At 36.5% G+C, this 15,580-nt stretch overlaps 1 protein-coding gene across 2 annotated transcripts in view; it reads left to right on the forward strand.

Annotated features, from left to right (window-relative positions):
* Positions 1 to 15,580, forward strand: part of LOC135684718 (uncharacterized) — a 33,849-nt gene that overhangs the window by 2,052 nt on the left and 16,217 nt on the right. The window contains exons 2-6 of one of the 2 annotated variants that reach the window (XM_065200354.2): positions 1,457 to 3,747; positions 4,922 to 5,104; positions 7,270 to 7,318; positions 7,627 to 7,739; positions 8,493 to 8,529. In XM_065200354.2, the coding sequence (XP_065056426.2) occupies positions 1,561 to 3,747; positions 4,922 to 5,104; positions 7,270 to 7,318; positions 7,627 to 7,739; positions 8,493 to 8,529 (2,569 nt within the window). In that variant the 5' untranslated portion in view covers positions 1,457 to 1,560. The remainder of the gene's footprint in view (positions 1 to 1,456; positions 3,748 to 4,921; positions 5,105 to 7,269; positions 7,319 to 7,626; positions 7,740 to 8,492; positions 8,530 to 15,580) is intronic. The other variant, XM_065200355.2, reaches the window with a different exon arrangement.

The following is a 15,580-nucleotide window of genomic DNA, read 5'->3' on the forward strand; positions in this document are numbered from 1 at the left end:
TCTAGTCTATATTCTATTTCTTGTTATATATATATATATATATATATATATATATATATATATTTAAAAAATTTTTGAAATATGAACAGCCGATAAAGTGACTAGATAGCACTGTTAGGTGAGCCCTTAAATGCGTTAATTATTTGCAACTACCAGTTCTTTTGAGAAATCACTTGCTAAATTCCAGCTTTTTGTCAGATTTTTCCCAAGTAAGTTTTTTGAAAACATCCTTACAGTTGGTTTTGTTGATCTTTTGTGCAGGTGGTTTTATTGTTGGTTGCTCTATTTGATAGAAAAGTAATTCACATGTGACAAAAAGGTGTTCATACACTTTCTCAAAAATATGCTTACAGAATTAAGTTTCATAAAGTTACCTATATTTGCTTATATTCTAAGAAAAAAGTATGTTAATGTGAAACTTTGCTTTTGGTGTTTTGAATAAAAAATTGTTAAAAGTTGTAAAGTGTTTAGCAAATTTTTGTCATTTTCTGAAAAAATTGTTTTAGTAAATGGTGAAAGATATACCATTTTAAAGATATTAGCAATCATAGATCTTTTTAAATGACAGTGAATTATTCTTGAGAAGTTGTTTTCTTTGAGTTAAAAACAATTTAAGACAGAAATATTAAAAAAATCATTATATTGAGCAATCAAAATATATGGCATTATAATTCTACATCATTTGTATCAATAGGAAAATGAAAGAGGTTGAAGAAAATATAAATTGAGGTATCATAACTATGTAGGTGAAAAGTTTAAAGATTTGATTTAGTTTGACTGAGAGGAAGTCGTCAGAACATTCCATTTTTCAATTCATATTTACAAGGTTTTGTATGCTGCCTTTACTCAACACCCTCCTCCATTGATTTTTTCAGACTAACACCTGGCAAATTTTAAATGTTCATAAGAGACTTAAAAGCTTGATAGGCTAACAATGCAAAGACTTCTCAGTGTTTTTATGTGCATTTGTCATAAGGCTATTTTGTTATAAACTCTTCTTTATAAAAAATGCAAACAAGTTGGTCACAGGGCGTTACATTTTGTCTATGTTTTGTTTAAAATTGTTGGTGACTTTACTGATTTTATGGATATTATTTTACCAATAATGTTTATTTGCAATAATTTAGTAGCGTGCAAGTTTATAGTCGCTGATATTTAATTGTTTATGCCAAACAATGTATGAAAAAAGCAAAGTTTGAAACGATTCCTTAACAGAAATTCTTTACTTGAATTATCTAATTTTCTCCCGAAAGTTCTGTTTACTGAAAGATGTTCCACAGAAATTTAATTTTAAGTTTTTTCTTACGAATTTATTTTTGTATTAGTATTAGATTTGTAAAGTTTATTCTTGTATTAGATTAACTAAATTTCCTTTCTCTCATTCAAGTGATAATTTTTCTAGTACACTCAAGGTTTTTATCCTCCTTTTTCAATCTTAACCATCATCTTTTTGCAGGCTGTTAATACATTTGCTGTCAGTTTTCGCGGGCAGTATTAGATTTGCAAAATGAGCTGCTGGCAAGCAGAGGTTATTGAAGCAAACTGAAGTAATCCTTACAGATGGAACGAGACATTCCTAGCTACACTGGCAAAGGCGGTCTTGGAAGTTATCCACAGCACCACCCCTATAATCACTTGTCTCGGCCAACCAGCCTCCCTGTTTTTGACACTACATCTCACCTGGAACATATCTCCCCCTTCCACTCTCCATTTTACCGGCAGGGACACTATGAAAGCTTACTTCGTGGCAAGGAAGATAGGCGATCAAAATTTATGATTGGAGATCCCTTGTTAGTCAGTTCGACTGCTCATAGCCACCATGCTGGACACCACGTTAGCCCAAGGTTCTATTCTCCGCAGTTTATTGAGGAAACGTCGTACGAGAAGTATGCAACAACACCCCCGTCACCAACGGAATCCAGTAATTATATGGATTCAAAGTTGAGCCAATTTTCTCCTGCACATCTGCATTACAGCCCTATGTTCCCTTTCGATTCCCCCTTTTATGAAAATCGGGGCAGTTATTCACCATTTAGAAGAGAAAGCCCAAAGCCTGTTAAATATTCTCCAATTTCAAATATCAATAGAACGCCTCATAAAGTTATCGCAGAAAGTAACCACTCCCCAATGAAATTATCGCCAAGCTATTTTGATTGCAAAGAAATCCGACCATTAGACTCTCCAGATCGTGTATCTGTCATAGAGGAAATGCGGTGTAGGAGCCAGAATGTCGCAAATCAGCCTGACGTCATATCAGATCGCCATTCTAACGGTATACAGGTGCATCCAGTAAATGACTCCCGTCTTGGTCCTTCGACAAAGGAGAAAATACATCGTGAATTCGCACATAGATTCTTGCTTGAAAATGCCAGGGCTTCTGATAAAACTAAGTTTCATATGCCGTTCTCCAAGGATTTCGAAAGCCTCAGAGCTCAGCTGATGCCCAACGTGGAACAGCCTGCTCAGTCTATTCCATCTCATCATTGTGGAGGAGCAATACGTCGTTCTGTAATTTGCAAGCCTCCCTCAGCTGAAAAGAATGTGACAATTAATGATACGCGCTTCATTCCCCAACAGGTGGCACGGAATGATCGTATGACGGATAATTTTCATGACCACATTGGAGAAAGGCATTCTGACAATTGTAACGGGCCCAGGGTCGATAATTACCATCCTACTCACAACCTATTTGAAAAAGTCTTTAATGTAGGAAGCAGCATTGTTGCTGAGAAAAAACCCACTACCCCTTGCAAATTAGACTTTGATAGAAGGCACGCTTCCAAGGTGAAAGACGAGATTACGAGTTACGGCAGTGAAACCTCTTTAAGGAACGGAGTCAGCCGAATATCATCAACATTGACACCCATTAAAGACCATAAAGCCAAACGGGGAGCTAAAGAAGATACTTACAGTGGTGTTGATATGGATCGAAAATTAATTTCGGCGAAGTTAGCGCCGAATATTCGTGATAATGATCGAGACGAGCTATTAATTATCGAGAGCAGATCTCGTAAAAGCGATACTTCGACAAATGTCGATAAAAAGGAAAGACACGATACACGGAATGCATTTGATATGGTTGACGCAAATATTGACGGGACACGAAAAATATCGGTTGTTCATGACCCGCTGAACGGTTTTGTAGAGACTAAAGCAGATTTAACAAATGACGGAAAATATGTTGCTACTGATCTGCCATGTATGGAAACAGACACAAAACAAGAAAGGGGGAGTAGTTTCGAAGAAAAAAACTTCAGTAACGCCATTTATGATGAACATAACAACAGAAACACTAGGCAAAAGTCTGTAATTGAAAATAATTCAGGAAAGGAATCTATGATTAGTGATGAGCTCATTAATGGTCAGAAATCGCCAAAATCAAAGCTTGAAGAGGAGCGAAATTTTGATGACTTTCAAAAGGACGAAATGTTTAATAATCAAACGGAGAAATGCGAAGATTCTGAAGAGGAGGAGGAAGATTATGACGATGAAAAAGAAGAGGAAGAGAGCGTAGAAGAGATCTCTGAGGATGCGGAGGAGTTTGCTGCTTCTCCAAAAGAAAGTCTTTCGTCAGAGGGGACTGGGAACGATGAAATAACAAATAAACGGGTGCTTTCTAGAGAAGAGCGTGCTATTTTATATGCAATGCAGAAATTCAAAGAAATGGAAGAGAAAAAAACGAGCAAGAAAAGAAAGGGGAAGCCTCTAGACCCACCTGAAAAGAAACGCAAATTGGCCGAATCAAAGGTAATTTTGCAGTTCTTGTTTGTTTTTATGGTGAATGTTGATTTGTTTTTTTGTTATTTTGACTTCAATCATTTATAGCGCTGGCTTAATCTATTCATGATTATCCAGTTTGTTATAATAATGATTTAGTGAAGTCCCCTGTCGATACACCCCAGTTTAAAAGGTCAATTCTGAGAGTGATCAGCGCCAACCAGTGCCCCCTCACACAGATCTGCTTGTTTTGTTGAGTTCATGTAAGAACGGTCATCATCATGCCCTTCCCCTCCCCGTCCCACAACTCTTCTTGTTTTGTTGATTCCAAGAAAGGTCATCATTGGCATCAGTCTTCGAAATCGATCAGTCACCAAACATCATAATTATCATATTTGATCATCGTCAGTCTTCGTCAATCATCTTTGATCATCGTCAGTCACTGTCAATCATCTTCAATCATCATCATAAGTCATAGTCAATCAATCATCTTTGATCATGGTCAATCATCTTCGATCATCGTCAGTCATCGTTAATCATCTTCAGACATCATAAGTCGTCGTCGATCATTGTCAATTATCTGTGATCATCATCGTTAGTCATCATCAATCATCGTCAATCATCATAATTCATCGTCAATCATCGCCCGTCATCGTCAGTCACTGTCAATCATCTTCAATCATCATCATAAGTCATCGTCAATCAATCATCTTTGATCATGGTCAATCATCTTCGATCATCTTCAGTCATCGTTAATCATCTTCAGACATCATAAGTCGTCGTCGATCATTGTCAATTATCTGTGATCATCATCGTCAGTCATCATCAATCATCGTCAATCATCATAATTCATCGTCAATCATCGCCCGTCATCGTCAGTCATTTTCAATCATCGTCAATCATCAATCATCGTCAATCATCTTCGACCATCGTCAGTCATCTTTGATCAATGTCAATCATCATCATATGTCATTGTCAATCATCGTCAGTCATCGCCAATCATCATTATCATGGGTGGTGTTTTGTTTTCGTTCTGTGAATTTCCTGTCTATGCCGGTTTCCTGCACTCAAGTCCAAGATCACTGTGGCTAGTTTATTGGCTGCAAATATTAGGTTGTTCCATGCGCATTAACGAGCCACTAAGTGGACAAGCAGATGCTTTAAACGTCTATCGTAACCAATCATGACTCATTACTACTTTCAGGAAGCACTTTTGATGAAGGAAGATATTACTAGAAATGAGATGCGGATAATAAAAAAGAAACGAAAGAAGATCAAGTTAAAGCAGAAAAAAGCATTCCAAGTCTGTGGAAATGTGTTATCGGACGAGACAAACACAAATGAGAAGGAAGGAAAAGACGATGTGATCATTACTAAAAATGTAAATGTGAGTTTATGCATTGATCTTTTATGTTGATTTGTATTCACTGGTTTATAATTTTCTAAAATTTTGAAAAGTTATGTTTAATAGTCGGTATAACCTTTCGAAGCCAAGACATGCAACTATCGATTTTTATTTTGTTTTTGTTTTATTCAAATGCTAGCTCAGGCTATGTTTGAAAAGTTTGGTCAATGATTGAGCACTAGTGTGAAGCTGTTTTGTCTGGGTGTATTTGTTGTAAAGCCATGAACGTGTGTTTACTCTAGTAAACAGGCAGGTTGTATTCTTAAAGCTGACTGTTAATTGACAGGTCGGACTACACTGGTTCTCGCACTTCATCTTTGTTCTTTGTTTGTCTTTTGCTATTCTACCAACAAAACATAGCCATATGATATTATTTTTACAGATTTTGCAAGATTTGAAAGTACTTCGTGTTTAACATATTTGGTTGAATAAAGCTGTTCTCCAACAATCCGTATAAAGCAATACCCATCAAAAATGAGTTCAAATATCTTGATCCCTTAATTTTAAAAATATAAGCGTTTAGTAGCTACGAAGTTAAATTCAGGCTTGATAGGAAATAATTTCTTTCTCGAAAATAAGGCTTGGAGTGGCAGAATGTTTTTTTGAATTTTTTGTGGTTTAACAGTTGCCAGTATCTTCTTGCCGTGTCTTTATTTGACCTAGGTGGCTACACGGTTGCGGCACTCCGTTCTATTTTTTGTTAATTTGAATAGTTCGGGGACACTCCTGTTGGTGATTTCCGCCGCCATGCAGGCTGTGAAGGTGGTTCTTTGACGTCCTCTCGCTCTTTCGACGTTGGTGTATGCAGTTAATATGAATTCCTCTTACTTCTTTTCTCTGACAATATGACCTAGGAATCTAAGTTGCCTTGTCTTTATGTACTTTAAAGTTCCGGCCTCTGTCCAGCCTTTGCCCATACTGCTTCGTTAGATGTGTGGCCAGTGTATCAATGTCTAAAAGCTCGAGAGTACTGTAATGATACTTGGTTTGAAAAGCGCACACTAGAATCTACTTAGGGCCTGTTTATAGGAGCAATTTTGGACCACCTTTCAGCCCATAATCTGGCAGGTGGGATGAAATCATCGAATGTTTACATGCAAATTCTATCCCACCTTCTAGCTGTATATGGAGGAAATCATCCCACGTTCTAGCCTGTGTGCTGACACCTTGGACGAAATTTTATCGCGTGATATGAACATTTCATCCCATCTTCTAGCTTCATCCCACTTTCCTTCGTTTATATGGAAAGATTCATCCCACCTCAGTGAGATCCACCTTTTATGCAGTGGGATCTCACTTAACCGAGCTGGCTTGTTTTCCATTTAAACGCAAGAAGAAAACCACAAAGGATTCTATAGAAGAGTAGGATCTCACCTCTCAGCTCACGGGCTTGTAGGTGGGATGATTTTTCCTATATACACTCATTTTTTTTATAAGAAACAAAGGTCGATGTTAAGTACTCCAGTTTCTTAATGTTCTGGAAATTTCAATACTAATTGTTTCTTAAGAGTTTCTTAATTATGATTTCATATGAATGATGTTATGAAATGTTCGTGACCTTTTTTCACATTAAGAGATTCGCTTCCGTTCTGACGCTGTAGGTGCAGCTAAAGTGATATCATTCAGCTGTAAAATGTCTTTTACATTCCAACTAGGCCTAGACTACAAAGATGGTTTCAGTTATGAGTTTAGATATTTCCGCTCTCTATATTGTCCTGAAATTATCCCCTATCCCCTATGTCCGTTTTAATTTGAAAAAGGACGAGTTTTTTTATAAGATGTACTCCAAATTTATTCAGAAATGCCAGTCCTTATCGAATAGCTATGTCATCTTTGCTCGAAATGATGAATTGTTTTGAATTTCACAGTTTTATCTTTACCAAAGCCACAATTTACACGTTCAATTAAAGCCCTTTCCACGTACTGATTACAAGTATCAACCAGATATGATTCTGACCAAATTATTATTTATACATTGACAAAGCACAGTTACGAATCGGACGACCGTTATCTCTTTTCAACTATGTGTAAGTAAATTAAAAAACACAGTTTATCATGGGGATTGATCTAAATTTTCCCAGTTGGTGGTAAACGAATTCTCAAATGTTATGAAACGAATTGATTGAGATTGTGATTACTTTTCACAGAGCAAAAGTAAAAGTCAACATAAAAGACTAAAGAAACATTTACGGAAAGGTATCTATAGATCTTTTTACATTCTTTGAAACCAAAGAAAACAAAATTTACATCGATGAATCCTTATCAAGAGTTATAAATCGGATTGCAAGCAATTGCTTGAAAAACGTCATTCAGGATTATGTTAATCATTTTTTATAGACAAGAGATAAGCACAAGAGATAGTTTGTAGGGAGAGAATTGGAAGGAAAGAAGAAAAAGGCTGAAATTTTTAATCAAGATGCAAAGGTTAATTTTTTTCCAAAGTTCCTCTTAGGATATCTCAATTTTATTGCTAATCCCACTGATGAAAAACCATTTCCTTCAAGGTGAACAGAAAATGAAGAAATTAAAGTTTGATCATGACAAAAAACAGCAAGCACCGAAGGAAACTAAACTTGCACAGAAAGATGGTGACGGTGAACTCACGAAAGAACATGAGGTACTTCGAGCAGTTAGGCACAAAAACTCTTAAATTTTTTTGCCTCAAAGTAACTATATCAGCAATACACTGTTAACGCGACATTAGAAAATATGAAATTTTATTTCACTCGACTTTCCATCAGAGATGTTTATCTCATTTTGCTTTTCGTTACAATTGATTTTTCCAAAATAGAACGGACTTTCTAAGTAAAATTGACACCAAAAATTGTCGCGAATAGAAGGCAGACTTGATTATATGGGAAATTATCCCCTTTAAATAGGATAATTTATATTTCAAGTCATCCTGATAGTGACTTGATTTGATTGTGATTGGATAGGGGACTTTCTAAGTAAAATTGACACCAAAAATTGTCGCGAATAGAAGGCAGACTTGATTATATGGGAAATTATCCCGCTTAAATAGGATAGTTTATATTTCAACTCATCCTGATAGTGACTTGATTTGATTGTGATTGGATAGGGAAAATTTTCCATCTAGGCGGGCAAATTAAACCCATCCAGAAAACAGACGTCTATCTTGCAAGGTTAAAGGCGTATCCTCTCACTCACAAAGGTTTGATTGTGGTGTACCTCAAGGCTCATGTCTTGGTCCACTCCTTTTCAGATTTATGTAAACGATCTCCCAGTGACTCTTTGGAGATGCAGTACGACAATGTATGCTGATAGAAGATGGATTTGCATTAAAAAGACTTTCCATTTCTTGTCCCATTTCTTGACTTCCTCATTAAAAGCACCTCCATTTTTATTTTAGACTGCTGCCGAGAAAGAAGGATTGCATGGCAGGACGGGTAAGTACCGATACACAACTTTATCTGCTGCGTTGTGACTCACCAAAGTTACAGTAATTTTTAATGGATACCAGTTTAGTAGTGGTTTATCAGTGGAATCGTGATCAAAAAATTCTCAGTCATTATCCTCACCTTCTTGATTAATCATAATTAGTCATCATCATCAATCATCGCAATATAACATATAGATCATCACCATCATCATAACTGCAATCATCGTTGCTATCATTTTATTCATCGTTTGATCACCCAAATCAATGAATCAGTCAGCCAATCACCGCTAATCATTTTACCAATGAAATTGTTTTGTTGAAGAACACAAATTAAAAAGACACGTTTGATTCTCCCGAAAACGCTGTGTGTTCACTTTTTACTGTGAAGGATTATCCTAAGAAAGCTTTAAAGTCTGAAATTTGTCACTTTTGTTGAACAAAATATGCTCAAAGGCAGTATGAAGTTTATACATTAAAAATTTATGTTGAAACAAATTAGCAAAAAGTTATGAAAATGATTGCCTTTACAACCTTTATTACGTAGGGATATTAAATTAATCGACAAGTTTTTGCAGAGTAGGGAAAACAAGTGGCTGCTTTTGTAGTCTTCGGAAGCTCACATCTACTGTTGAAAAAACAATACAACCCTATCTTCTATAATGTCATTATGCAACCCCCGGCTGCAACATAATCGAGTCGCCCTTTCTAGTGCCGAATTCATTTATTTGATCGGCATGCCTTCTGCCCCCGTGTACCCTTTTTATCTGCCATGAATTCAGAGTTTAATCTTAAATATATCCAAACTCATTGGAAGCTTGTGGATATAAACAACTGTGTTTGGAAAATATCAACAGCGTCTTTACATTTAATCGAATTCCGGGAACCTGCTTGTATTGTCAATGCTGTTGTGAGTGTATTATGTACCCGGTTGTCGTACACCCTAGCTGCGAATTGATTACGAAGTCGTGCACAAAATAGTCTACAGTCTTCAGGAATTCCTATGAGTTATTTCGAAATTTTCTACTAATTCACAGGTAGGAAATAGATTTATTGTGAAAGTCAGTAAATTTTCATGACTTTTACTTCAAGCAAACGATGTGTTATTGCTTGAAGAAATATATCTTCGGCGTGAATGATTTCAATAAATGTACTGCCGAGCAAGGATTTCGAGAAATGATTTACGTTTCGAGGATTTGAAGAAATAACTTGATAGGCTACTACAGCTTCTTGCACGAGCTGCTAAAAACAGGGAAATAACAAGATGGAGAACAAGGTCGTTGTTTTTGTTGTGATTGATTGGGGGAAACCGTTCATGTCCTTCGAAAACCCTTTGCTCATTTTGCCTCCTTATTACTCTAGTCTAATATGTAGATTAGTCTTACGTCAAGTGAATAATGTTATCAGAAAATGAAAATTTTTGTTCGTGACCTCGTGGCCACATAGCCTCTATCAGTGATTGACAGAATCAGCCAATTTAATACGAAGAATATTGATAAGATATTTTACGTTTTTTCCCAAGATAGTAGATTTTAAGTATTGGCTACCTCTTTTGAAACGCCAGCAGCATATTCGTACCCTCAAAGTATTATGCCAACTTTGATTCTTTCTATAAATAATTTACATAAAGTTGTTCAAAATCTTCGGTCTTAAAATTCGGGACTCGTAGAATTGTCTTTTTAACATGTAGAACTTAAGGGATTTTGAGATAGTACATTAAAAGCTGCTGGATCAAATTAGTGAATGAGAAAAGCTAGAGACTCGTGACAACAGCCTAGTGAATCAACTATGGACCTAAGTGCAAAAAGACTGCATGCATTTCGAATTGGCTTTAAAAAGAGAGCATGGAAAGGAATATATTTAGGATATGAAATGCTTTTGCAACATTTGGGGTGACATCTATCAACCTTTCAGCTCCATCTATCTTCCAAAATATCGGGGTTGTTCAGAGAGCCTCAATGATAGTAAACCAGCAACACGTAAACTTTTTATAGTAGCCACTTTAACTCAGCCACAAATCTCCAAGCAACGTTTGATGCTGGTACAACAGTGGTAAATTGTAATAGGTCCCAGTGTCGTAGTATGTATTTTTAAACACCGTGCAGGATCAATGAGAATTAGATTTGGTGGGACATTAAGATTATAATTCTGCTCCGTTTTGGAGCAAAATTATAATTCTTTTTGTGTAAGTTACATTTATATTGTTTCTAGCAACTTGAGCACTACAATTATAAACAAATTTGTGGAGACAAAATGCAGTTTTTCAAATTTCTCACTTTACGTTGCCCCTGTCAATTCGAACCCCCTATTTCCCCCCAATCAAGGTTGGATAATGAGTTGTACCATTGTGCTTAAAAAACATGCATTCAATATTGGATCGGGGGAAGGGGAAAATTTGTTTTTGGAAGGAAAGATAACTTTTTTATGAAACTTTTCTTGAAACATCAACTTTTCTTAAAGTCTCAATTATTTTTTGCAGGGATTCTAGTAGTTTAGAAACTCAAAATAACTGCGAATTTTGTTTCAGGCCTCCTTCAAAGACGTTTTAGAGTAGCTTCTCTGCTCCCTTAGTAAACCATATTATAGTGTATGTCCATAAATAAAACACACGTGGATGCGATAATTATTTAATTTATGATCCATTGACACTGTAATATAAGTTATTGCATTCAAGAACATTCAATTATGATAACATGCAATACTGCATTTTATAAGCAAATCCAAGGTATCGGGAATATCAAAAACGTTTTCGTTCTCATCAACAAAGCTTTTCATACACCTGACCTATTTCTTCAGAGGCAAGACTTCAGATAATTCCAGATCATTTGCTTATAAAGATGCAGTTTAATATTCAACATTGATAGTATTTACAAATAGTTTAGGCCCTAAAAAATTTTACAACAAAATGTTAATTACGGATCGTATCAAGACGTTTTCCAAATCTAAAGGAACGCTTAGTGGTTGCGGTTTGAAAATCTACAGGAACTTTCTTTGATTTGTTTTCCACCTTGGGTCATGGATTAGGGGTCCTCTCTTCCTTGAATCAAGAAGGCTAGTGATTCTAAAGCTACCGAGAAGTCTAACTAATTAAGATTATGCCTTGTAAAGCCAAGATATATTTATTATTCATGTCTTTAAAGAAACAGGGTGCAAGCTGGAAATAATTTGAGATAAATTTGCTTGGAAACGATGTCCTTCTGCTACCCTTTTACAACGTGTCAAACAATTCGCTGTTTTTTGTTGCTATAGAAACGTAACGATGGAGCAGTAATTTTTGACCTTTTAAAAAAAGATTTTTCACCTGCCTTGGGAGACGAAGGAGCCCTTTAACGTCACAACTACTATTAGACATAGCTTTGCCTTAAGATCTAATTTGCTAAAACTGATTGAATAAATACTAATCGAATGATTTTTGAAAGTACAATACTTGCCAATAATGCAGAGATATTCACAACAAACGAAGTTGCTTATCACCCCCCCCCCCTCACCATTAGTCAATGCTGTGATGGGGCAGTGTTTGCTTCCCTTCTTATGCAGTAGCAGTCTCATCAAACATTAAACTCGGGGGGGGGGAGGGGGATAAGGACAGCTATGCCTTTACATTTGGTTTAACTGTTCGTTGAAAGCTCTCATCTGTTTTGGGCATCATTGTAGTTGTTTTTAAAATCGTTGACCAGGAGTTGGCTTATTTTCGTAGTACTTGCCTTTACTTGCCTTATTACTCAGTGCAAAGTACAAGGTACCAGGACACTGAAATCAAAGCGTTTGAGAAGGGCCTGTGTAATCTTTATGGTTAGTTCGGGTATGGAACATCTGTGTTGTTTTCGTATTGCTACCGTGCTAAAAGAAGGTGTAAAGTTTATTAAAATAACCAATCCCATACTGTTTAGAACTCCATCATCTTTTTCGACATATTTATGTACTTCAATGTGCTGTTAGTATTTCCTTGTTCCGTAAAATGAAGGTAGCAGCAAGAGGGATAAGGCCAGTTTTACCTTTGTCTTGATTGGAAGATATTTTTTTTAAAATTGGTAAGTCAAGAGGTATCTAGTGAACTCTTGGGGTCTTGGTTGTGTTGAGGAAAAATATTGGAAGGAACTTTCTAAGCCTTTTCAATTTTGGTGAAGATTTTGAGTTATGATTGATGCGCAATGCTTGGGTTAAGTAAAGATTTGGATTATCAATTGACCCAAAAGCCTTTGAGCGTACTGGAGCAAGAGGTTTCATTGCATGGGTAATTAAAATAAGAAGAAACGATGTCAGTTTACCTGAGCTATTACATCTCTTGGAGGTGGGATGTTTTGTGGGTGGGTCTGCAGGTTAATGAAAGCGAATCCGGGAAATAAATAATAGTTTTAAAATTCAGCAAGAATGTCACATTTTACATTATACGGCAAAGTTACTCTCTAACATCTAAAGTTTGCTTAATGAAATTAATTCTGAAGTAAACCGTTCTGTAGGCAGGTTGCATAGAAAACTTGTTGATTGCATTGCTTTCGAAAGTTAGTAGTTTTTTAAATCTGAAGCTTACTAACTGTGACATGATGTACAGTGGACATGGAGTAGTGTTTATTGGAGCTTCATAGTGGAGTCATTTACTGTAGCTATAGCAAGGGGTGGGTAACTGTTAAAAATTGAACGGACTATAGGTATATTCATTTATCTACCAGATACGTCATCATGTCAGATGAATGTGATATAATTCATGTAGTAGAAGTAGTAGGCCTGCTTTGTTAGTAGACTTAGTTATAATACCAAGAATTTCGTACCTTGAAGCCGTCTTGCTGAACACCTGCCAGCTATACGTTTCGCGCAAAGGATCAACGTAGAGCCTTTGTTGTGAAGACTTTCTACCTGCTTATCTACCTGCTTCTTAACAACACTCGAACTATTAACAAACGTCACGGAGTAAAATGTTTGTTTTGCTACGAATTCAGTCCAGACTTCTGAATCTTTATTCTTAATAATGCTGTATTCATATTACAAGTCTCATTTGCCTATTATAAATTCATTTGTTATGGTGCAGTACAGAAGACTGCACAGAAAATTGATACTTGCCATGGCAAGAACTTGAACTTCACCTTCTAGGAAGTCACATCAACCTTGATCAGCTGATTTCTTCTTGTCGGGTGAATTTTGATCCTCTGACTCCCTAACAAAATCGCAGTCCTTTTCATTCAAATTATTAATGTTTTGTTTACTTTTTTTCGATTTTCCCTCGTCGTCTATGTCTTGTTTCTCGGTTTCAGTTCGCTCAATAGCCTGATGATTTCTCTTAGTAGCTTTTCCACATTCTGCTTGTTTTTCATCAAAATCTAATTTTCGCTTCACTTTTCCACTTGGCTTTATATCTTTTCGTAACCTCTGTTTGCGAGGTGCTGGTGGAGGCTGCCTGCTATTGCCTTGCCTTCTTCTTAAATTCATCTCTGCATACAGATCTTTTCCCGCTACGCTGTTTTCATTTGCAGGTATCTAGTACACACTGTCGCGGATTTATTCGTTCAGCTATTTCCCTCTCCTGAGCAATCTGGGCATGCTCCGCCTCGTCCTAAGTTCTATTGTCTAGCCTGCCCTTTTGTTCTCCCCTACTCTATTGTTTGGTCTCCGTTCTTTCTAATCTCTGTTGTCAACATCAATGGATCTCCAATAAAGATGCTACAGCTGGAATAATTCGATGTTATAAAATAATTTGTAAAACATACATTGTTGTTGCTTAGCTTAAACTATGTGGTACTTTCGTTCAACAAGGCGACCATGTTTACTTCTGGGGTTTCGGACGATATGACGTCACTGATACCGGAAGGGTCATCCCCATTTGACACTGCTTCGCATGAACGGCGCATGATGGTAATCGCCTTGACAACGTATGTTAACCACAGGCGAGGCAGGCAAAGGCAGGCTCTCTTCTCAGTAGAGATCAGAACTATAAACAAAACATTTGGTATGACGTATTTGTCCAGAGCGTGGGGAAAATGTAGCTTTTCAAATTCCAGTGAATTGAATCTTAACTTTAGATCAATGACTGCATGGAAATATACAGTATCAAAGCAGATGTATCGCTGCACAGAATTGAAAACATTTATGAGAACCTACCTTATACATACAATAAAAATCTACGCTAAGAATTGATAAGAAGTTTTATGATGAATGTGTCAGTAGGGTTTTAATCGAAGTTTTAATAGGGTTTTATTCTGTTAGTTTCTAGCATCAGCAACGATCTGCCAGTAGATGCACACAAGCAGTGGTGGCGCCAGGGGGCTAGGGGGGCTACAGCCCCTCCGTCGGAAGCATCTAGCCCCCTTATCGGAGGAAATTTTAGGTTATTGTCGGAGCAAATTTGACGAAATAACGTACGAAAACTTCTTATTTTAGTCATTTTAGCCCCCCTGTCGGAAGATTTCTGGCGCCACCTCTGCACACAAGGCTCTCTTATCTTGTGTGTGTGGTTTTGTTAGATACTTTATGATTGTTTAACACTTTTTGTATAAATATATCATTGGAAGTTTGGTACATTGCAAAACATGAGATAAGCTCTAATTGAGTATGCCAAAAAAAGGGATGCTAGAAGCCCTAAAATGTTCACGTGTTTGTACAAAATTGCTGTACATAACCCTGTGCCTGATACAAATAGATCTTTCATTTCCGCCTTCATCTTCAAAGGAAAGGTGGATCAAAGAAGGATATAATTTGTCAACATTTATTTGTCATTCGCTCAACCAACCCACAAAATTGTTCAATTGGTTTTATAAAAGGGACTAACTTTTGATTTTTTAATTCATTTACAGAAATTCTAAACTACACTCATTTTTTTATAAGAAACTGTCTATAAGAAACGAGTACTGGACAGTTACAAAAAATTAAGAAACTTCAGTACTTGAAGCAAAAAAATTAAAAAAACTATTTAATCGTGAAAAAACTGAGAACAACGAAATTTTGTAAAATCCAAGAACAAGATTGCCCTGTTGGCCTAGAACTTAAGACACAAGGGATAAAAATATACTTCCCACCTCAATACAGCATGAGAACGGAAGCGAATCTCTTGACGTGATAAAAAGGATCAC

This window comes from Rhopilema esculentum, unplaced genomic scaffold, assembly GCF_057945365.1.
Source record: "Rhopilema esculentum isolate cy_ngs unplaced genomic scaffold, ASM5794536v1 HiC_scaffold_37, whole genome shotgun sequence".
NCBI classification, from domain to species: Eukaryota; Metazoa; Cnidaria; class Scyphozoa; order Rhizostomeae; family Rhizostomatidae; genus Rhopilema; species Rhopilema esculentum.